The sequence below is a fragment of the Mesocricetus auratus genome, unplaced genomic scaffold (assembly GCF_017639785.1).
Source record: "Mesocricetus auratus isolate SY011 unplaced genomic scaffold, BCM_Maur_2.0 Super-Scaffold_100027, whole genome shotgun sequence".
Taxonomy (NCBI): Eukaryota; Metazoa; Chordata; class Mammalia; order Rodentia; family Cricetidae; genus Mesocricetus; species Mesocricetus auratus.
This window is the reverse complement of record NW_024429208.1, coordinates 19858531-19882822: the sequence shown is the minus strand read 5'-3', so window position 1 is coordinate 19882822 and position 24292 is coordinate 19858531. Positions and strand designations below refer to the sequence as shown.

Genomic DNA, 24292 nt, shown 5'->3' with positions numbered 1-24292 from the left:
CTGTGGGCTGCCTTTTTGTGTTGCTGACTGGGTCCTTTGCCTTACTGAAGCTTCTCAGTTTCAGGAGGTCACATTTATTAATTGTCAATCTTAGTGTCTATGCTACTGGAGTAATGTTCAGGAAGCAGTCTCCTATATCAATTAATTCAAGTATGCCTCCCACTTTCTCCTCTAAGAGGTTCAGTGTGGCTGTATTTATGTTGAGGTCTTTGATCCATTTGGATTTAAGTTTTGTGCATGACGATAGATGTGAATCTATCTGCAGTCTTCTACTTGTCAGCCTCCAGTTATGCCAGCACCATCTGTTGTCCGTGGTATAATTTTAGCTTCTTTGTCAAAGATCAGGTGTTCAGCCGGGCGGTGGTGGTGCACGCCTTTAATCCCAGCTCTCGGGAGGCAGAGGCAGGTGGATCTCTGTGTGTTCAAGGCCGGGCTGGACCGACAGCCTCCAAAACAATACAGAGAAACCCTGTCTCTTAAAACCAAAAAAAAAAAAAAAAGGAAAAAAAGATCAGGTGTTCATACATGTATGGGCTAATGTCACAATGTTCAATTTGATTCCATTGGTCTATCTCTATTTTTGTGCCAATACCAAGCTGTTTTCAGGACTATAGCTCTGTAATACAGTTGAAGTCAGGGATGGTGATGCCTCCACCTATTGCCTTGTTGAACAGGGTTGTTTTGGCTATCCTAGGTGTTTTGTTTTTCCCTATATAGTTAAGAATTGTTCTGTCAAGGTCTGTGAAAAATTGCGCTGGTATTTTAATGGAGATTGTGTTAAATCTGTATATTGCTTTCAGTAAGGCTGCCATTTTTACTATGTTAATCCTATCTATCCAAGAGCATGGGAGATCTTTCCATATTCTGGTGTCTTCTTTAATTTCTTTCTTTAAAGACCCAAAGTTCTTACGATGTAGTCTTTCGCTTGTTTGGTTAGCATTACCCCAAGGTATTTTATGTTGTTTGTGGCTATTGTCAAAGGTGATATTTCTCTGAATTCTTTCTCAGCTCTTTTATCATCTGTATGTATTAGGGTTACTGATTTTCTTTTTTTTCCATATATTTTTTATTTAACTTTTATGCATGTCACTTTCAGTTCCCTCTCCCTTCCCTCTTCCCCCACCCCCAATCCTTCCAACCCATCACCCCCAATCCACACCCCCTCCACTCCCCAGGGAGGGCAAGGGCCTCCATGAGGGATTTTCAGGATCTGTCACATCATCCCGGGAAAGGTCCAGATTCTCCCTCATGTTTCCCGGCAGAGAGAGCATCCCTTCACGTGGTATGGGTTCCCAAAGTCCTTCTGTACGCCAGTAATAAATACTGCTCCATTCTCCCAGGTACCACGGATTGCCAAGGCCTCCTCTCTGTCACCCAGGTTCTGTGGGAAGGTGTCTGGATCAGTACCATACTAGCCCCTCAGTCATCAGTCTGTGTTCCATGTGTTCCCCCTTATTTAGGTCAGCTGCCTCTGTGGGTTTGCCAGCCCGATCTTGATTCCTTTGGTCATCACTCTTCTTTGCAACTGGGTTCCAGGAGTTCAATTCGCTTCACAGCTGTGGGTGTCTGCCTCTGCCTCCATCAGCCATTGGATGAGAGTTCTAGGATGGCATATAAGGTAGTCATCATTCAAGAATGACACCAACTGGCATTAAGGCTGCATTAAATGCCCTCCCATGATAATGAGAATGATGGTTCATGATTTTCTTGAGTTGATCTTGTATCCTGCCACTTTGATGAAGGTGTTTATCAGCTAAGAGTTCCCTGGTAGAGTTTTTTGGGTCACTTATGTAAACTATCATATCATCTGCAAATAGTGAAAGTTTGACCTCTTCCTTTCCAATTTGTATCTGCTTGTTCTCCTTTTGTTGTCTTATTGCTCTAGCTAGAACTTTGAATACAATATTGAAGAGGTATGGGGAGAGGGGACAGCCTCGTCTTGTTCGTGATTTTAGAGGAATTGTGCTGAGTTTTTCTCCATCTAGTTTGATGTCTGTTGTTGGTTTGCTGTATATAGCTTTTATTATGTTAAGGTAAGTTCTTGTTATCCCAGATCTCTCCAAGACCTTTATCATGAAGGGGTGTTGGATGATGTCAAAGGCTTTTTCTGCATCTAGTGAAATGATCTTGTGATTTTTGTTTCTCAGCTTGTTTATATGGTGGATTACATTGATGTATTTTCTTATGTTGAACCAACCCTGCATGCCTAGGATGAAGCCTACTTGATCATTGTAAATGAGTTTTCTGATGTGTTCTTGGATCCAATTTGCCAGTAATTTATTGAATATTTTTGCATCAATGTTCATGAGGGATATTGGTCTGAAGTTCTCATTTTTAGTTGTGTCTTTGTGTGGCTTGGGTATGAAGGTTATTGAAGCCTTGTAGAAAGACTTTGGCAAAGACCCTTCTACTTCTATTGTGTGGAATACTTTGAGAAGAATTGGTATAAGCTGCTCTTTGAATTTCTGGTAGAATTCTGGACTGAGGCAATCTAGACCTGGGCTTTTTTTGGTTGGGAAAGTTTGATGACTGCTTCTATTTCCACAGGGGTTATTGGTCTATTTAAATTGCTTATCTGTTCTTGATTTAATTTTCACAAATAATAGCTATCCAGAAAATTGTCCATTTCCTTTACATTTTCAAATTTTGTGGAGTACAGGTTTTCAAAGTATGACCTGATGATTCTCTGAATTTCCTCAGAGTCTGTTGTTATGTCCCCCTTTTTATTTCTGATTTTGTTAATATGCATATTCAACTCTGCTGTTTGGTAAATTTTGACAAAGGTTTATCTATCATGTTGATTTTCTCAAAGAACCACCTCTTCATTGCATTGATTCTTTGTATTGTTTTCCCAGTTTCTACCTTATTTATTTCAACCCTCAGTTTGATTATGTTTTGGCATCTACTCCTCCTGGGGGGGTTTGCTTCTTTTTGTTTTAGAGCTTTCAAATGTGCTGTTAATTCTCTAATATAACTATTCTCCAGTTTCTTCATGTGGGCACTTAGTGTTATGAACTTCCCTCATAGTACTGCTTTCAAAGGGTCCCATAGGTTTGGGTGTGTTGTGGCTTCATTCTCATTGAATTCTAGGAAGTCTTTAATTTCTTTTTTTATTTCTTCTTTGACACAGGAATGGTGTAATTGTGCATTATTCAATTTCCATGAGTTTGTAGGGTTTATGAAATTTGTGTTGCTGTTGAATTCTAATTTTAACACATGGTGGTCTGATAAGATGCATGGAATTATTCCAATTTTTTTGTACCTGCTGAGGTTTGATATGTTGCCAATATGTGGTTGATTTTTGAGAAGGTTCCATGTGGCAGTGAGAAGAAGGTATATTCTTTTTAAATTGGATGGAATGTTCTATAGATGTCTGTTAATCACTATTGGGTCATAAATTCTATTAGTTCCTTTTCTTTTTGTTAAGTTTCTGTTTTGTAGTCCTGTCTAGTGATGAGAGTGGGGTTTTGAAGTCTCCCACTTTAAGTGTGTAGGGATTTATATGTGATTTGAGTTTCAGTAATGTTTCTTTTAAGAACGTGGATGCCTTTGTATTTGGGGCATTGACGTTCAGATTTGAAGCTTAATCTTGGTGGATTTCTCCTGTGATGACCTTCTTTATCTCTTTTTATTTTATTTTAAAATCTAACTTGTTAGATATTAGGATTGCTACTCATGCTTTCTTGGGTCCATTTAATTGGAAAATCTTTTCCCAACCCTTAACTCTGAGGTAATGTCTGCCTTTGAAGTTGAGGTGTGTTTCTTGTATGCAGCAGAAGGATAGCCTGTGTCTTTTTATGCGCGAGTTAAGACCATTTAATATTGAGGGATGTTAATGACCATTGAGTGCTCATTCTTGTTTGTTATGGAATGGTTGATGGTGGTGGAATTATATTTTGATTTCCACCTGTTTTTTCTTTTGGCTGTTTGTGTGGTGCGATTATCTATTGCCTATATTTTTCTGGTTGTAGTTAATTTCCTTGGGTTTGAGTTTTCCTTTTTGTAGGCCTGAGTTCATGGATACATATTGTTTAAATCTGGTTTTGTCATGGAATGTTTTGCTTTATCCATCTATAGTGATTGAGAGCTTTACTGGGTATAGAAGTCTGGACTAGCATCTGTGGTCTCTTTGTGCTGGTATAATATCTATCTGGGACCTTCTGGCTTTCAGAGTTTCCATGGAGAAGTCAGGTGGGATTCTGATAGGTTTGCCTTTTATGTTACTTAGCCTTTTTCCTTTGCTGCTCTTAACATTCTTTCTTTATTCTGTATGTTCGGGGTTTTTACTATTATGTGGTGAGGGCACTTCCTTTTGTGGTCTACTCTATTTGGTGTTCTGTAGGCTTCTTGTACTTTCATCAGTATGTCATTCTTTAGGTTTGGAAATTTTTCTTCTATGATTTTGTTGAATATGTTCTCTTCCCCTTTCAGGTGGTTTTCTTCACCTTTCCTATACCTATTATTCTTAGATTTGGTCTTTTCACAGTGTCCCATATTTCCTGGATATTTTGATTTAAGGATTTGTTGGACTTAACATTTTCTTTGGTTGATGAATCTATTTCCCCTAGATTCTCTCTTCCATCTCTTGTATTCTGTTGGTTATGATTGCATCTCTAGTATCTGAATGTTTGCCCAGTTTTCCTATTTTCAACCTTCCTTCAGACTAAATTTTTTTTAATGTCTCTATTTCAGCTTTCAACTCTTGCGCTGTTTGAAATGTTTCTTGCAACTTTTGCTTTGTCTTTTACTCTCTTTTTTGCCTTTGTTGGATTTTTTGATGTGTCTTTTCTTCCACTTCTTGCATTTTTTTGCAGTTTTTGTTTTGTTTTTTCTTCTATTTCTTTAAGGGATTTTCTCACATCCTTTTGAGGGCCTCTATCATTTTCATAAAGTTGTTTTTAAGGTCTTTCTCATCTTCTTCATCTTCAATGGGCTGTTACGGTCTTGCGGGTGTAGAGTCTCTAGTTTCTGGTAGTGTCATATTGGTTTTTCTGTTGCTGGGTGTGTTTTTATATTGTCCTCTTCCCATCATTTCTTTCTGTGTGTGCAGAAGGAGTCTCTTCCTCTCTCAGTGTGTTTGTGACCAAGGTTCCTTTCCAGTGGGTGGGAGCTTGTCCAATACCCTGGTGGCTTTCCTCTTGCATGGATGGAGGCTGTCCTAGTATCAGGGCCTTGGCAATCTCTGGGTAGGCTGACCCCTTACCTGCCCTTGCCTGTTCTGTGGGTGGAGAATGGGACTTGGAAGCTGGCAGTCTCTGGGTGGGCTGAATCCTGTAGGGCTGGAATCTGCTGTGTGAAATCCTCAGGTCTCCAGTTGTTCTGCTCAGGGCACTGGAAATTAGACTCGCCTGTCCTGTGGGTGGAGAATGAGATTTGAATGCTGGCAGTCTCTGGGCTGGCTGGCTCCTGCAGGGATGGGAGCCGTAGTGTGCAGTAACTTGGCCTAGGCTAGTTGTGAGAAGATCACCGGAACTCTAGGTTTATTTTAAAAATGTTAAATCAGTATTAATTTTTACTTCAGAGAATAAAGAATTAATCAACTTTTTGAATACTACCTGGATAAGAAATCTGTAATCATATAGAACAGCTTTTAAACCTCATAAAGTATACAATGGGAGCTCTGACTTGATTTATGTAAAGTTTTAAAATAAATGAATGTAAAATTGCACATCAGTACAATTATTTTATTATTGTTAATTGATCTTAGTTTTCTACATATTTATTATTATAACACATAAATTCTGGTTCAGAGATTTAAAAAATGCCATATTCACTTATTAAAACAGAGTACTATGAATACTTTGCTTTAGAGGATCTTACATAAATTCTTTGGTGGCCTTGTGTTTCAAGATGCTCCTAAATTAACCATGGTAGAAATAATGTCTGCTGGTTTTTGATCATCATTTAATAACATTACATCATTTCTCCAGAGCAGGCACAGTAATAAAATAATATTTGATGCCTATATTGGATTCAGTTATCAGCGACTTTGAGAAGGACATGGACGAAGATTATAAATTTAAGTTAAAGTAAAGCATGATGAACATTTTAGGAAACCGTATTTCTAGAACCCTATTTAAAAGCTGTACCAGTGTACTTACAGACGAGCAGCATCTCATCCTTCTGCATCCCAGCGTAGAGTTTTCTCTTAATGAATTGATGTTCTTGAAGTAAATGTAGTTACAAAAAGGGAAAGGTTATCATCAGGGGCAGAGAGGGGAAACACTTCATTACTGATGATCTGTCTCTGGTCTAAGTTTTAGCCTAATCATTACAATCACATTCCAGGGAGACATTTATTTGATTGTTTTGTTTTCTTTAATATCTGAAGCAATGCAATAGAGAAAGGGTAAATAGCTTCTCTGGGGTCATGCAAGCAAATATCAAAGTTGTGGTTTCCCATCAGAGACCTCTGTGCCTTCTCCTTTGGTGATCAGCACTGAATCCATTAAGAAACTGGAGCCCTGCAAGGCAAGAGTGAATGATTCAGAAAAAAAATTGTAGGATAACTTGCTTGCTTTTTATTTCTGTAAAGGTCAGAGGAGAAAATAAAGATTTATTTCCTTGATATACAAATTAAAAAAAACACACAGATGGATGTCAGTGTTCATATCTTTCACATTTCAAAGAAAATACACTTTATTAAATCACAAACCATATAAGTCCTATAGGCAGTGTCTACACAGAAATATTCACATATTCATGGATACACAAATACAGTATAGAGAGAATTGTGCAGGTACTGGTGAATTTTTCCTGCACAGGATGTAATTATATACTGATGGATCATCTCTACATTGTAAATATAACAAGTAAGAAATGAATTTTCTTCATATATTCCATTGAACATTGCAGATTAGTCTACATTAAACACTGACGGAAGATATGTGCTTATTTACAGACTACATAGATGAATTTTTATTACAGTGTCTTTTACAGTGTGTTGAGTACCTCATGTAAGTACACCTAGATGAGGAAAGACTGTGTGTACATATTGGCTGTTGCTCACCAATGAGGACAGGTTTACAGCAATGCTGCCAATGGAATTCTGAACATTGCTATCTTAGGAAAAGATCTGGATTCAGTATTTATTGTTCTGTTTCCACTGACTATATCTCTTACCCATTATTTAAAATAAAAACATTGAAAACTTATAGGCCAAATCACAGCAAATCAATGACCACCTCTGCACGAGCATAGTGCATATACTGCATTTATACATTAAGCTATCTTAGGTATATTTCTAAACTACTGAGCATCCAGGCCTTTTTTTTAACATTCATTCAATATTTCACACAGTCATTGTCTTTACTGTGTCCAAATTCACACAATTTTATTTCTAAATGGTATACAATGGCTTTTGTTTTACTCAGAGAAAAGCTCTCAGAAATATTTGATGCCTGTCCACAGGCCCAGTCTTGACAGGGCTATTAAAACATAGTTTCTATACTCATAAACCAGCGCCTTGTTTAGCATCAACAGAGAAGTTTCCTCATGCAGCCAATGGGAACAGATACAGAGAGCCACATGTAATATATGGAGAGTGAGACCTAGGAACATTCAGCCCTAAACAGGATGTCTCCATCAAATCTCTGCCCTCAGAGCTCAGGGAACTCTGCAGAAGAGGAAGTGGAAAGATTGTAAGAGCCAGAGGGGGTGGAGGACATCAAGAAAACAAGGCCATCTAAATAAGGAAGAACAACGCATAAGGACTGCACAGGTCTGCACCAGGCCCTCTGCATTCATTATGGCTTCCAGTGTAGTGTTTTTATGATGAGAATTCCCATTGTGTAAGTGAGCAGGCCTCTGATTCTTGTGCAGTCTCTTGGACTCTTTTGCTTCATGTCCAACTTTGGTGTTATAATTTTTGTTTCATCTTATTATGTTTTACTTTGTTATATTAAAAATGAGTAATTGAGATCCTAGACATTAGGGTAAAGGTTAACAGCTGAACTGTCATTTATGTTTGTTAGGAGAGGGAAAATCAGTTTCCTCTAATGGAGTGACACTGTGTCAGGTCAGACCTCATGTTCAGGAGTAGTTGACCAACACATAATAGATTCCACAGTTTTGTTTGTGCTTTTATTTGGTTATACTTTGATTTTTTTTCTTCTTTGGCTGGTGTTTTATCTTCGTTGTTTTGTTTGTTTGTTTTGTAGGATTTGTTATTGTATTGAGTTTTAGTTTGTTTTGTGAGAAATAACAAAGTTGGGTTGGTAGACAGGGGGAGGATCTGGAAGGATTTGTGGGAAGGGAAGGATACGATCAAAATAATATAAATTTTAAATTGTTTTGATTAAGACTGTTGAAAAACTGAATGCTAACTGTCCATCCAAAATGTAGTCTTCAGATATATAAATGGATTTTACCTTCACCACTGTTTGGTGTGGTGACTTAAGTTCATAAACTGTACATATTGTACAGAGGGCATAGGCAGGAGCCATTTCAAAGCCAGAATTTGCCATTTCAAAGTGGAGTCATATGTTATTCATGTATCATTGTAAATCCAAAGCTATTTGTCATCATGTTGCCCAGAATTTTCCATTAGAAAAATAAACCTGACAGAGGAAAGCATTGCCCTCTTTTGCATTTCTTGACATCTGCTTGCAGGTGGATCCTGGAAAGCTTTTAACATACATTTCACTATTTTGTGCACCAAACTATACTTGCTTGAATATTTCAGTGACCCTCTATTCACCTTCTTTCTTTCTTCCTCCTTTTTCTTTGTTTCTTTCTATCTCTTTCATTTTCATCTGTTTTTGTTTTTAAATTAATGTTCCCTTTTTAAATTTTAAATTAGAAACAAGCTTGTTTTACATGTGAATCCCAGTTCCCTCCCTCTCCCTTCCTCTTCTGACCCCCAATGACATCCTATCCCATCCCCTTTCTGCTCCCCAGGGAAGGTGAGACCTTCCATGGGGGATCTTCAAAATCTTTCATATCATTTGTAGCAGGGTCTAGACCCTACGCTGTGTATCAAGGCTGAGAGAGTATCCCTCTATGTGTAGTGGGCTCCCAAAGTCCATTTGTGTACTAAGTATAAATACTGATCCACTACCAGAGGTCCCAAAGATTAACCAGACCTCCAAGCTGACAACTAACCTGTTATGGGGTTATCTTAAAAATTAACAAGCACACTTTCAAATCTCAGAAACTTATCTTTAAATATCACACAGATTTTGTATTTAGAACTAGAGAGTTAACTACAAAGTGTGCTCATTTCAAAAATCAGGTTTGTGTGACAGGACCCTTAGCAAACACATTTGATAAAGAAGTAACTCTGAGTGGTTGTGAGTCCGAATAGATAAATTGCACTATGGGAGTGCTGAAGGTTAGGGCAGAGAAGTTGAATAAGTGAAGTGAAATGATTTGAAATACGTTCCATAATACAGCATCAAATTAAAACCTATCACCTCTTGTTTGTAAGTCTATACAATTCACATTAATCCTGAAGTTGCATGTTTTAACTACAGGAAACCAAGTACAGTTCATTGAAATGAGATCACGTACTGAGTACCGCTCACTGTCAAACACACCAATGCAGCTGTACCACAGGAAAATGACTATCTTGTGGGTCTTTTATAATACTCAAGTAGAATACATGTGGGTGTGTGACATGACTGTAGAGCAATGCAATGAACTGTGTACTCATTCTGTTCATGGTTGTACATGGTTGAAGAGGCAAGAGAATAATTAATTTCCCTAGTATGCAGAGTGGGGAAAGGAAAGCTAAGGAAGTTACCTGATCTAAATTTGGGCCTGGACTGATCAGTGGCAAACAGATTTGTTCTTGAAGGGGACTCATACAGATAAGATAATAAGACAAAGACATACAGCAGAATAGCTAAAGAATGCTTGGGGGCAGGCAGGGTGGTTTGGCTAAACACAGTGTTGCTTATACTACTGCTGTGTATATTGTGGAGTGGGTGGTAAGCAGTACTTCATTTTTAGAGCTAATTGGCTTGAATTTTAGAGGGATGTAAAGAGATCTGCACCTTTGAAAGTTAACTATTTGATGTCACTGCTATAACATAAAGCAGGGCCTGGGGGAAAGAGACTGGTTGGAAGCACTTGTGTAACAGGAGTTCAGGAGGGAAACAGTGAACAAGCCTGTACTCATGAAATCTCAGTGAGCACCTGAAGTGCCAAGCTGATACCCTAGTGTATGTTAAGGGTGAAGGACAGGGATGACTTACTTTAATGTTCTGAGAGTTGATGACTTAATAACAATAACATCACTCCCTAAATGCTAAACATGTTGGGAAGATCTGCTCTAGGAGAGTGGGTAGATGTATTCAATTTTATTCACTGAAGTTAGGGGACTATGGAACATCTAAGGGAAGAAAGATCCAGGAGAAGTTGGAGCTATAGCTGTGGCTTTTAGGCAAGAAGGTTCAAGCAATAACTGGAGCCACTTACTAATTGAATGCTATAGAAGGGTTTTAAGAACCTTGCTGGGATGGGAATTTTCCATAGTGTAGTTCCTTTCATAGTACACGAGTTTACTTGACACTTTAAACAAATTGGGGCAAAGCGTCTCCCAAGAGGGGTTGAGAGTCATCAGGGAGTCAGGCATTTTTGCTCCATTAGCTTTGTGTCTCTGACACTGGTGTCATTAGTGTCTAGACCAAAGAAATGTCTTCAGTCAGAATGAAGGGAAGCTGAAGCACATGTTCATGCCTTCAGTTTTCCCTGGACATTGACAAACAGAGCTTTGCCAGTAGCAGAGCATGATGAAAATGAGGTTCATTTTGTCTGTCTTTTAACCTGGATGAGAATCCTTTCCTCGGTTCAGCCAGTTGTGTTACTGTGAAGGAAAGGGGCCTGATTGTGACAACTAGCAGTTACTAGCATGTTCCTCTGTGACTATCAGCAACTCAGCAGAAATTGTTCATGTTTTAAATGTCTACTTTTTAAAGACATAGACTCCTATAGAAATTCTTGAATTTCTTAAATGAATCACTTTGCAGGAGTTGATGACTATGAATGATGTAGGCAATACGTGTTCCCTGAGCCTGAAAAGTAAATGGTGGATTCATTCTCAGAAAGCACCTGAATATATTTGTCAAGCTGTATCAGAAATAAGATGATAATGATGATGCCACAGAGAAATGAGAACCAATGCAGGGAAAGAGAAATGATGGGGACTTCTAATAGATATCCAGTTGGTTGGCAGGGAGGAAAGGGAGACTATGGGTACCGCATCTCTGAACAGATAGAATTATAGATGTGCTGAAAGCCTAGTTATCCTGTGGTACTTATATAGGTTTAAATGGCATTAACTGAGGGATTCTCAGGTAAAGAATAAGAGGCATGAGGAAATAAGCGAACCAAATTGTGTGTGAAAAAAATTGACACAATGACAGAAAAAAAATAATGTTTTAAGTGAGCTAGAGGGGTAAGATTAGGAGAACAGTTGGAGATTAAGGCTGGAAAACCAGAAAGCTTTTCTTCTGAGCTGGGACTGAGATGAAATAAGATATAATCACACAGAAAGATCGATGAGTGGAGAGTTGACAAAGTTCTTACTCTGAATCTCATCTTTTGATAAAATCGGAGATGTCTTCTATTAGCACTGAAGTTTGAGCGCTCTGTCCAAACATCACCGTAGCAACAGAAATAAGATGCCCACATCTTCAATCCCTTCTCCACGTTGCTTAGAAGAGAATGTAGCCCAAGGTAGTCGCAATGATTTGAGATAGAGGACAGAGATGCTGTTTGCACACTTTATTCTTGTAGATCCAAGCTCCAGAACATTATCTGGTGGTGGGATCTGCCTCAGCTTGTTTCATCTTCCATTCTTAAGAATGTGAAGTCACAATGGATTCCAAGGGCTTTCCCTCAAATCACAAGAGGGTCCTCTAAAGTACCAGTACAAAGGTGTAGCAGGGTGCAAATTGCATAGTAACTAAACAGGACTTCGTGACTCAGTCTCCACAGGTACTCTGACTTAAGAGTGACTTAAATAAAGAAAAATACAGAGTGTAGCTCCCGAGTGGTTATACTTTACTTAAGTTACCAGAAGTCAGTCTCCCCAAACACTCTGTCAAGTGTTCCTCCAGTCTCTGGAGCACAGCAGCCAGCTGGATAACTGTTATACCTCATGAAAGGAAGTGTGCCAAAAACAAATAAATGTTGCTATAAACTAATGTGTGTGTGCATATAAATTCAGTAGGAAAAAATCAAATAATGAATACCTTTAAACTCTTAACATTATCCTTTTCCTGGGTGCCATATTTTCAGGTCATCAAATTTTTATAATATTTAAAATTGATTAATTATGTAATTACTTTGTTTTGTGGGTTTCCCTTAATGTGTTTAATTGTCCTCTCTTACCCTGAGGCAGGTGTGCCAAAGCCACACTTCTAAAAATTGGAAAAATATATGAAACTAACCCACTGGGAAGGAGAAGATCTGCAAGGTTTGAAGAATTTCCAGGCAACTGCAATGGAGCTCTAGCTTCCATCAGGGAGCAGTATATATCAATTAAGAAATGATAGGGGTCAGCAGTAATATAACTATTGACCAAAGGAGCCGCCAGGGCCCACAGAACTCAGGCAATCAAGTACATACAAATAACTTAGTAGGCTAATGTGCTTGCCATGTTATGGCATTAGGGAATTAGCTAATGAGCTTTCTGAATATAGTGTTTCTATTTGTCTTGGCAAGAAAACAAATAAGAAAACAAAAAAGAAAACCTTTTGAAAATTAGAAAAGAGACTTGGTATCAAAGTATAACGTGCAAGAAGTGACAGAAATGAGGATAGGGAGATGGATGAAGAAGAAAGGAAGGTGGGTGAAAAAGAAAGAGGACACAATGCTTTTTACTAGAAAATTTAGCTCTACAAAGTGATTTTTGCTCATTGGTCAGTTGATTGCTAAAGTCTTGCTAACCAGGAATCAAAGCAAGCACTGATAGCTTAGTGATTTCATGAATTATTTTTAATGTGGGTGGGTGGGTGGCGGTATGACTTTGTTTTTGTATGGCTATTCAATAAAGCAGATTAAGAAATTTTCTTGGTCTGTAGGTAAACATCATAATCATGAATGAGATTGTTTCTAGGAGGCCTTATTCTGCGTAAGAACTACTGTAGTAATAGTTTATATTGTAACTCTCAACTTTACAAATATGGAATCAAGTGGGGTGTTTTAATAACTTGTTCTGGGACACAGGGTAGTTCTCAGCAGATTCAGAACCAGCATCTTGGCTATCGTGTTTTTCATTTCATAGTTTTAAAAAATATTCCCCTGTAATTTCTCAGCAAGTTTTGCGGTAAGGTACCTGGAGGACATAACAGAACACCCCGCTACATGGTGTATGCCTTTGCCAAGGTCTGGTTTAATTGAAAATAGGGGAAACACTGGATAAACATAATATCAATGACATAAAAGATTTGTTGAATCAGTACTTATAAGACTAATTTAGCCAGGCGGTGGTGGTGCACGCCTTTAATCCCAGCACTCGGGAGGCAGAGGCATGTGGATCTCTGTGAGTTCGAGGTCGGGCTGGACCGACTGCCTCCCAAACAATACAGAGAAACCCTGTCTCGTAAAACCAAAAAAAAAAAAAAACAAACAAACAAACAAAAAAAAACGAATTGACCAAAACACATGCTCAAATTGTGGAGTCAATAGGATACAATTCAACCCAAAAAGACTAGACCAGTATATAATAAAAACAGTAATGTTTTGGTTCCTGACTTTTCCATGTATTCATCTTATTTCCTTCCTCCTGCATTTCTGGTCTTGTTCCTGATGTCCTTATCAGCTTGTCTAAGGCACTCTTTTCAGCAAAAATTACTACATGACATTAGGTCATAAAGGGTAGGAAGGAATCTTTGTGTCAATTTGTTTTAAAAGGGTACTTCTATGATGCTGCTTTATGATGGGTAGCTTTAGGTAATTTCCTTGATGATGATTAATCTACAAAAGGTGATAGCAAACAATTGTGATACCTTCCTTTAGACACTAGGACTGATTTGATTTGGCTATAAGGATATGGTTGCAGTTTCTCTTAGAAAGATCAGTGTTCCATCTTTCTTGAAATTAAGATATGTTTGATCACGGTGAGAGATAAGATCAGATATCTGGATGAGATACAAAATCCATGCCTAGAAAGAGGAATGAAATAAAGAAAGTGTGAATTGGGTGTCAAATGTTTCCTGCTCATAATGTTGGTCAGATTGTTATTTGTAATAGTCTTACATGATTCAAAACACAGACACTGAATTATTATATTGTATTGGGTTGATATTTATAGCAGAAATTTTTGATTGTAAAACTGTTCTTGAGAATGGAATTGGCTTGTTACCAACCCATAGTAGGGAAGAGAAGAAATTAATTATGTCTGCTATATGCTAAACAACCTGAAACTTGGAACGTCAAAGTGCTGGTGGAAGAAAAGTCCATGAGGTAAGCAAGATGTATTTGACAACCGTGGGAAGGAGCCAATTCCCCATTAGGCAAAACACACATCAAAGTGAGATCAGCCCTCCACACAGACTCTTGGACGCTTATGAGTTTACTTTGGGATAAGGTATAAAACCAAAGGGTAGGAAAGGAAAGCAGCAAGGAGCTAAGGATGGTGGAAGAGCAGAGTGTTGATTTCAACATTCATTACAACAGATAAAGGCAGAAGTGAGGGATGAAAGACAAAGGGCAGTGAACATTACATTCAAAGCTGTCATCTCATTTCTATCCTCAGGCTGCATTCCTGCTTGGAGATGTATAATGGATAGTCTCTCTGCTCAAGGAGTAAATGCCCCTTCCCTCTCTGCCCCACCCTGTATTCCCCTCTCCCTTTTCATTCCTTTCTTCTTCTCCTGTTCCACCTTCCTGCTCCCTGACTCCCTGTGTTCTTCCTCCCTTCCTCTCTTTCTTTGAGTTTCCTATCAAACCCAGTGCAATCTCATTCGTTCTTTGTGATTTACTATGTTTTAATCTTATTTATTAGTGTGGGATACATGGCAGGTGCTTGGTGGGTGGGTGTTGTGGAGAGAGGGAGACAAAAGGAAGAAAAAGGTTGTGTAGATTTGTTACTGGAGGCAAGATGACAACATTGAGGAGTCTTTCCTCCTCTTACCTTTAGGTAGTTTCCAGGGATTGGATTCAGATCATCAGGCTTTCACAGAAAGTGCCATAATTAGTAAGCCATCTTGCCGGCCTTTTCTTCATGATTTAAAGTCTAGATGACATTGATAGAAAATTAATACCTCTTAGTAAGTGATATCAAACATTGGCTTCTTGTGCTTTTACCTATTTCCAGATTGCTCAGTGTTTGCACCATTTACCTATGAGAGTAAGATAATTACTTGATTGCTGGACTGTCTCATACATTGTAAAACATTTACGAATAGCCTTTAACACTTTCCTCTGTAAAAATGGTGGTGCATCTCTTTAGCTGACTTTGCTCCACCTCCTAGCTGCTGTTGGATAACGTCATCTCATAGTTACTCCATACTCTGGTAGGGCCTCTGAGTGGTCTGCACAGCCACCCCTGCATGGCCTGCCTATGTAGCTAGAACATGATTGAGAGGTGGATACAAAACATTGGATGACCCTATTCAAGACATGGCTGTGCCGTTCTACAAACCCTGGGAGGTTAGACAACAGCTGACCACTGGTTCAGATGAACTCAACAGAACTTTGTAGCATTGTGGTATCCTTTGTCATTGCTCCTTCACTGATGTGGAAGAGGTGGCAGGAGAGCTTGTTCCACTTGGTGACTACTTTTCACTTATTGACACATTCATATTTATGCCTTTATTCTCTTCACTGCACTACAAGGAATCCCATGGCATTGAGTTGACTAGCAAACAAAGGCTAATAAATGAATGCAAGTTGGCAAATACCACATAGTTTATGACAAAAAGAAATCATGGACTCAGGCTCCATTTGAAATCCTCTGAGTCATTCCACACTAACACATATTTTCTAATTTCCCTACCATGACACAGAAAACAAGCTTCCCATTCCCCAAGAGTTCAGTAAAGAAAAGAGATGGACAAAAAAAGTTACAGTCTGGAACGTGTTTCAATACAGTACAGTATCATTCCACTTGATTCTGAGAGCTGCAAGAATAAGAACCAAAACAATCTATAAAAGTAGAAATAAAAACAATAACAGGTCATGACAGACTTTGAGCCAATGTAGACTTTTGGGATACATTTGTTCTTGGTAACTATATTGAAGTTAGAAATGAATGAGTAATTCTAGTAAACAGTCATCACTACTGATAGCATAAGTGGTTATTGAGAGAGGTTATATTTAATCAGGTTTTAAATTTGAAGATAATGTTTGCATTAGTTAAATCACTATAAAAGTATCAACAGGATAGATGAAAAACAATATCTTCCATCTGATAAGAGACAGAAGTGTCCAAAATGAACATTTCTTAAACTAATCTTCAATGAAACATAAAGTTTCTCAGAAGTCTAAATTGAGTAAAGGTGCCAGAAAGGACTTGTGATAATATGGTTCAGAAATGCTACTTTCTGATGAAGCAGCCCATGACAACAATAATGCTGACAACCTGTCGGATCAAGAACAGTCTGTAGTTCCTTTGCGATAGTAGCTCTTAGAAGGATGCATGCAGTTCAAGCTCTGGGTAACAGGAAATTCGTGGCTGAATAGTCTGATAATATTAGTGATTCTTAAAATAAGACATGCAAAGCATTTCTTTTAATTTTTTTATTTTATTTTCCAGTTTAGATTTAGATAAGAATCAAGGTTGCTTCACAAGTCAGTTCCAGGTCCCTCTCCCATTCCCTCCCTTCCTCCCGTGCCCCCCCCCCGTTATCCCCTCATTTCTCCAGGGAGGGTGAGGCCCTCCATGGGGGTGTCCATAGTGTGTCATTTCATATAGGGCAGGGCCTAGACCCTTTCCCAAGAGTTCAGGGTGAGAGTGCACCTCACATTGTTCTATTGGAGTCCAAAGTCCGTGTGTATACTTGGGATGGGTACTGATCTGCTGCCCAAGGCTCAATAGAATCCCTAGGCCTCTTCACTGACACCCAGATTCAGGGGGTCTTGATCAGTCCCATGCTGGCTTCCCAGGCTAATGCCTGGGATTCAAGAGTTAACCTTTGTCTGGTCAGCTGTTTCTGGGGGTTAGACCAGCCCAGTCTTAATCCCTTTGATCATCAGTCCTCCCTCTCTGTTACTGGCTTTCTTGAGTTCAGCTCAGTACTTAACCAAGGGAGTCTGCTTCTTCTTCGATCAGCCACTAAATAAAGTTTCTGTTTCCCAGACTCTCTGGCCATAGGATTGTAGGCTGGCACTCCCCAGATCTATGTCTAAAATCCATATATGAGAGAGTACATGCCATGTTTCTCTTTTTGTGACTGGGTTACCTCACTCAGGATGGTTTCTTCTAGTGTCATCCATTTGCCTGCGAATCTCATGATTCCATTATTTTTTTCTGCTGAATAGTACTCCATTGTGTAGATGTACCACATTTTCTCTATCCACTCTTCAGGTGAGGGACATCTAGGTTGCTTCCACGTTCTGGCAATTACAAATAAAGCTGCTATGAACATAGTGGAACAGACATCTTTGTTGTATGAATGGGCATCTTTTGGATATATGCCTAAGAGTGGAGTTGCTGGGTCTTGTGGTAGGTTTATTCCCATTTTTCTGAGGAATCTCCACACTGATTTCCAAAGTGGCTGGACCAGTTGGCACTCCCACCAGCAATGGAGGAGTGTCCCCCTTTCACCACATCCTCTCCAGCATAAATTGTCATTGGTGTTTTTGATTTTAGCCATTCTGACAGGGGTGAGATGGTATCTGAGAGTTGTTTTGATTTGCATTTCCCGGATGGCTAAGGATGTTGAGCACTTTCTCAAGTGCCTCTCAGCCATTTTAGACTCCTCTATTGAAAACTCTCTATTTAGTTCTGCAGCCCACTTTTTAATAGGGTCCTTTGGTGTTTTGGAGACTTGCTTCTTGAGTTCTTTGTAAATTTTGGAGATCAACCCTCTGTCAGATGTGGGATTAGTGAATATTTTTTCCCATTCTGTGGGCTGCCTTTTTGTCTTGCTGACTGTGTCCTTTGCCTTACAGAAGCTTCTCAGTTGCAGTAGGTCCCATTTATTGATTGTTGATCTTACTGCCTGTGCTACTGGTGTTATGTTCAGGAAGCTGTCTCCTGTACCAATTCGTTCAAGGGTACCACCCACTTTCTCTTCTAAGAGGTTCAGTGTGGCTGGATTTATGTTGAGGTCTTTGATCCATTTGGACTTAAGTTTTGTGCATGGCGATAGACATGGATCGATCTGCATTCTTCTACATGCCAGTCTCCAATTGTGCCAGCACCATTTGTTGAAGATGCTTTCTTTATTCCATTGTATATTTTTAGCTTCTTTGTCAAAGATCAGATGTTCGTACGTGTGTGGGTTAATACCCGGGTTTTCAATTCGATTCCATTGGTCTACCTGTCTATTTTTGTGCCAATACCAAGCTGTTTTCAGGACTATAGCTCTATAATAGAGCTTGAGGTCAGGGATGGTGATGCCTCCGGACGTTGCCTTGTTGAACAGGGTTGTTTTGGCTATCCTGGGTCTTTTGTTTTTCCATACAAAATTGATTATTGTTCTTTCAAGGTCTGTGAAGAACTGTGCTGGGATTTTAATGGGGATTGCATTGAATCTGTAGATTACTTTTGGCAGGATTGCCATTTTTACTACATTGATCCTACCTATCCAAGAGCATGGGAGATCTTTCCATTTTCTGAGGGCTTCTTTAATTTCTTTCTTTAAAGATTCAAAGTTACTTTTGTGTGTAGACATTTTGCCTGGCTTGTATGTCTGCATATCACATGTATGCCTAGCAGAGGTAAATGCCAAAAAGGAACATTGAATCCCCTGGAACTGTTGTTGCGGACAATTGTGCACCTGCATGTGGGTGCTGAAGATCAAACTTAGACACTCTGGAAGAATTCTCAGTCAGTACTCTTATTTACTGAACCATATCACCAGCCCAGCAGAATCATTAAGCCATTCACAGTTTAGGTAAACATTGCACAACGCAATATGCATGTGTATGCAGGTGTGAATGTGTGTGCACATGATGTTTCTTAAATACAAAGTTGTTTTTCATTGGCAGGTTTAGGAGCCCCATTTGTATTTTTTAAAAGTTCTTTCTGGTTGTTTTTGTGATTTTAATATGACAACATCATTCACCCCTTCCCTTTCCTCTCTCCAAACCCTCTCATGCACTCATCCTTTATTTATTTATTTATTTATTTATTTATTTTTTCATTTTAATTTTAAATAGCTTGTTTTACATGTCAATTCCAGTTCCCTTTCCTCCCCTCCTCCTGCTACTCCTCTGAGGAAGTGAGAAGTTTGACCTTGTGCTATTCCCTGGGTGGGGAGAACATGGGTGAACTCTGCAGTCTGGCCAGGGTGAGCGAGGGTCCACTGTCCCCACACTGGGTGGAGCAGTGGGCTGAGCCCCAGAGCCACGTGGTGGGTCCTTCTTTGTCATGGTGAGAGCTAGCGGCCAGACTCAGAATTCAGCTTGTTCCTGCTGGTCCTGTGTGGTTCTTGTGAGATCCTTCTATTTCTCTGGGCTGTGGCAGCAGCCTCCGAATAATTCGAGGCTGCGGGCTGCATCTGTGAACGGCATTGGGAGTGGGATAGTGTTTAGAAATGAGCTCTTGTTGATGTCACTGTGGAATGCCGGCTGTAGTTCTTTTGCTTCAATGCTAGGATAAAGTTGGAGGGGGTACTCGGGAGGACCACGGCAGATTCCACGTCAGGCAAAGTTGACCAAGGCGGGCAATAACACGCTAGGCAGAAAAAGCTTGAGTGAGAAATTTTCTTAGAAAGGGGAGCGAGGGGGAACGAAAGAGAAAAGAGGTAAAGAGACACAGAAACGCAGAGGATAGAAGCAAAGAAGGAGACAGGAGCAGAAAGAGAGGAGGCAGAGAGAGAGGAGAGCCAAAAAGAGTGCGGAAAGAGTAAAAACAACAGTAAGAGTGGTAAGAGTAAGAGGGCAGGGACGTATTGTTTAAAGGGCTCCTTTACACCTGCCTGCAGTATGTAGTCATGGAACCCTGGACCAGAGTGCTGCCTATGTGCATTCTGCCAGGTGATTGGGGAGGCCAGCATAATCCTTACACTGGTGCCTGAAGTGCTTGTATCAGTCTTTATGGAAGGCAGGTTTCCCAATTCAGAGAACTCTGGTCTCTCTAACATCCTAGTTCCTTTTCAAAGCCTCCTTTATTCATTAGTTGTTTATTCATTAGTTGTTGCTACACACACACACATACACCAAAAAACTATATATATATATATATATCAGGCCCATTCCTTTCCCACACAAAAAGGAATTATATTTAGGTTACAGTTACATGAGGAGAAATACCTATAATCACAAAAAATGTTTAAATAGTCTTTGTTCACTCAAATTCACTTACTTGGACAATGGAAAGGACATTTCATCCTAGTAAAGGCCATTTAAGTCATTTCTGCTCATAGCCAATCACTAAAATAAAATTAAATACAATGTACCAATAGATGCTTAAAAGTACCATGATTATTTTTAATTATAGCAAATCATATTTTTCATAATTTTGAGAAGCACATTTTTTGGAACTTTGAAACTATTTTTTCATGACTTCCCTGTGTCTCTCTCACAGATGTGTTCATGCACACGGTTGTATGTATCCCTAATTTTCACTTTTCCTCTTTTACTTTCTTTCTTTTCTTTGGTGTTTTCATGATTTCCTGGAGTTTATGCAACAACTCCCGTTTACTACCATTTAATTTAATTAGACCTCTCATCCAAGCTCCTGCTGAGTCAATATTTAGTTTGTCGGGTGACTCTCAGGGATGGCCTGAAACATTCCATACATTAGGTAAACAGCTGCATACGAGTGGACTTATGAGTGGCATGTCTTCATTTGCACTCTCCATCATGCACCTAGAGGATACTGCAGTATGTTCCTCCAGTTTCCTTCCCTCTTAATTGTGCTGCTCCGTGGTTGGTACAATAATTCGTTTCCTGGAAGATAGCTCAATGCTGGAAGCAAAGAACGAGAACTCCTTGGCATCATCTCACTAATTTTGTAGAGCTACTTTCTCTAAGGTAGCATTTTTAAATGGCCCCATTATGCATCTGGTGCTCCACCTGGCAGCAGAAGCCAGGCCCAGCACAAGGTATGAATGACATAATTTTTCCTAATGGCATTAAGTGCCTCAAAACATGCTGCAAAGAAAGGGGAAGGTGACAAATGGAGCCCAGAGCAGCCCTGGGTGGCTTCTCTTTGGAAGGGTCAGTGAAATAGTAGGACTACTTGTGCAGTGTCAGGAAGGGTGATCTGAATGGGGGGAAAAGTGCCTGCTAATTGATGCAGGAGGTTGTGAGACTGTGCCCTTGTAGCCCTTCAGACATTGCATAGCTCTCCAGGAGAATCGATTGGTTCTAATCACAATTCCTAAGGACATTTATGTATTTAGCATTGGTGTGTGTGTGTTTGTGTAAATACACATATAAACTAGTCTCGTAGATATTTAATAACTTGTGCATGCTTTGCTCTTACAAGGTGAATCCGGGGAGCATATTCTATATAAGTACTGATTCCAAAGCTCTCTCAAATACTTCAAAAGAGGCTCCTGTCCCACAGAGGATATAATCACATCATCCAGGGCCCCGATAGGTCTTATGTCCTTGGATCATGGTCCAAGAAAGGCAGGTAGAAGAGAGTATTCCTTTTATCCTATTGTTCACCTTGGATGATGTCATTTAAGGATTTGTTTGTCTTTTGCCATTTCAGAAATGGTAGTATTTGTCATCAGTGAAACTCACCAGCAGTATTCGAGGAAGAATACACAGTCATTATTTGTATATTTTCTTTGTGTAAACATATTGCCCATGAATCTGCATGGCAGCATGCATTAAAATATAACAGCAGCAATGAGAAAGATTAAAGTAACCCAATGGGACTTGTCACATAGCAGGAAACTATTTTGATTTCTTTCTTTGTATTACTGTAATTTTAGCCTTTTAAACAATTTTAAGACTTATTTTTTCACAGTACTGAAAATCAAAGCCCAAAGATGAAGTTAAACAACTTATCTCTGAGGTGACATAATGAATACATGACACCTGTGTTTCCTGACCACAGAGCTGGTGTTCGCAGGCAGAATGTTTATGGCCTCACAAGTTTGACCTAGTTTAGCTCAGCAACAAAATTGCTGTGTTTGTGTCCTTTTCCTGTTTAGTTTTTAGGCCCTCACCAGAGTCTAGCCTCCTGATTCTCTACAAGTTCAGTGCAGGAGGCACATTTAAGAGGAAAATGGTGACGTGGCTATGTCTTAGAGCCTCTCCAAATCCCGACTCTCCTGTCAGCAGACGCCCTTGCTGTTGTCCCCAGCCCCATCACATCTCCAGCTGACCTTCCAAACACCATAGAGTCTATCCTGTTTCAGGCCTAGATTATAATTACTGCCAAGATAAATTTACAAATTTACTTTCATGATAAAGGTGAGTGTAGAGTATTCTCTGAAGTTTAATACAAGCTTTGATACTCTAAAGATTGATTTTAGATAGGAGAGAAGGTTCGGTGGCTAAAAATATGAACTGCTTTTACAGAGGGCATAAGGCCAGTGTTCTGCCTCTCACAATTATCTGTTACTGTGGCTTCCATGGAATCTGATGCTCCCTTGTCTCCTTGGTGGGCAGCTGCACTCACACATGTACACACCCTCACACAGACACATCCATGTACATAATTTTAAAAATAAAGCTTGATTAAAAACATTCATCTATCACACACACACACACACACACACACACACACACACACACACACTTTCTATACCATCCTAACAAACAACCTAAACAAAAGAGGCAGTGAAAGCCTGGAGAGGAATTTACTTGAAGTAAGCATTTTCTGTTAAAATGGAATGATCTGGAAACATCAGATCTAGAAAATGAATGAAAAAATGGGTCAGGACAATAATTAAAAACTTTCTAGAACTGAATGAAAATTGAATTTTGAATGCACAACATATCCAAACATATGAGACACAATGAAAGCAATTCTAAGAGGCAAGTTAATAGCACCAAGTGCCTTTGTTAAAACATAATATTCTTTTATGTCTAAGTATGTAGTATTAGTATCTAGTCTCACTGAGCACAGGATCTCCCCAGCCTTGGTAGAAGTAAGAGCTCTCTGGTAGCTTGGCTGTTTTGCTTCTCTGATCTTCAGTTTGAACCCCGATATCATATCTGTCTCTGGGTTTATATTATTCATGCTACAATGTGATTTAAACTGTAGGTGTGTTCCTTTTATGAACTTGGATACCCTTGTTTTTAGTACATAGATGTTCAGAATTGCAATGTCCTCTTTGTAGATTTTTTTCCTTTGTTGAGTGTGTAGTGTCCTTCCTTATCTGTTCAGATTAGTTTTGGTGTGAAGTCTTTTTTATCATAGATTAAAATGTCTACACCAAGTTCTTTCTTAGGTCCATTTGTTTAGAATATCTTTTGACAATCATTTTACCCTGAGGTAATATATATCCTTGATGTTAAAGTATGTTTCATGAATGCAGCAGAAAGATCAGTCCTGTTTTCACATCCATTCTGTAAATGTGTATATTTTTAGTGGGGAATTGGAATTGAGACCATTGACATTGAGGGATATCAATGAGCAGTGATTGTTGATTCCTATTATGCTGTTATTTTGTTGTTATGGTGTGTGTGTGTGTGTGTGTGTGTGTGTGTGTGTGTGTGTGTGTGTGTTTCCCCTCTTCTGATTTGCTGATCTGGGATTATTATTCTTTGTGTTTTCTTAGGTGTAGTGACCTATTCAGGTTGATATTTCCTTATTCTCTACTTCTGTAGAACTAAATTTTTTAGATAGTTACGGCCTAAATTTTTTTTCATGGGATATCTTATTTCCTCCATTTATTGTGATTGAATAATTTGCTGTGTATAGTAGTATGGCCTGGCATTGTGGTCTCTTAGAGTCTGTAGAAAATCTGCCCAGCCCTTCTGGATTTTTGAGTCTCCACTGATAAATTGAGTGTATGTTATTCTAGTAGGTTTATCTTTATATGTTTCTTGGTCTTTTCCCCTAACAGCTTTTAATATTCTTTCTTTCAATTCCTATTGGCAGTTCCTGGTATTATCTTTCATCTCTTTTTTTCTGTTTTTGAGACTTGCCTCTGAGGTTTTTGTTTCTGTTCCTAGTTCATTCCAGATTTCCCTCATCTTTGGATTTCTTTATCTTGAACTGCTATATTCATTTCCTCCCACTGTTTGTGTTTTCATACATTTCATT

General features: G+C 39.1%; 1 protein-coding gene across 12 annotated transcripts in view; it reads left to right on the top strand.

The window, feature by feature from the left end:
• The window catches only part of Ctnna3 (catenin alpha 3), a 1429068-nt gene that overhangs the window by 1379616 nt on the left and 25160 nt on the right, over window positions 1–24292 (top strand). Inside the window, exon 19 of one of the 12 annotated variants that reach the window (XM_040732545.1) lies at window positions 18785–19125. The exons of the other annotated variants lie outside the window; for them this stretch is intronic. Coding sequence (XP_040588479.1) covers window positions 18785–18829 — 45 coding nt within the window. The 3' untranslated portion in view covers window positions 18830–19125. Of the gene's footprint in view, window positions 1–18784; window positions 19126–24292 lie in introns of those variants that run through there. 12 annotated transcript variants of the gene reach the window in all.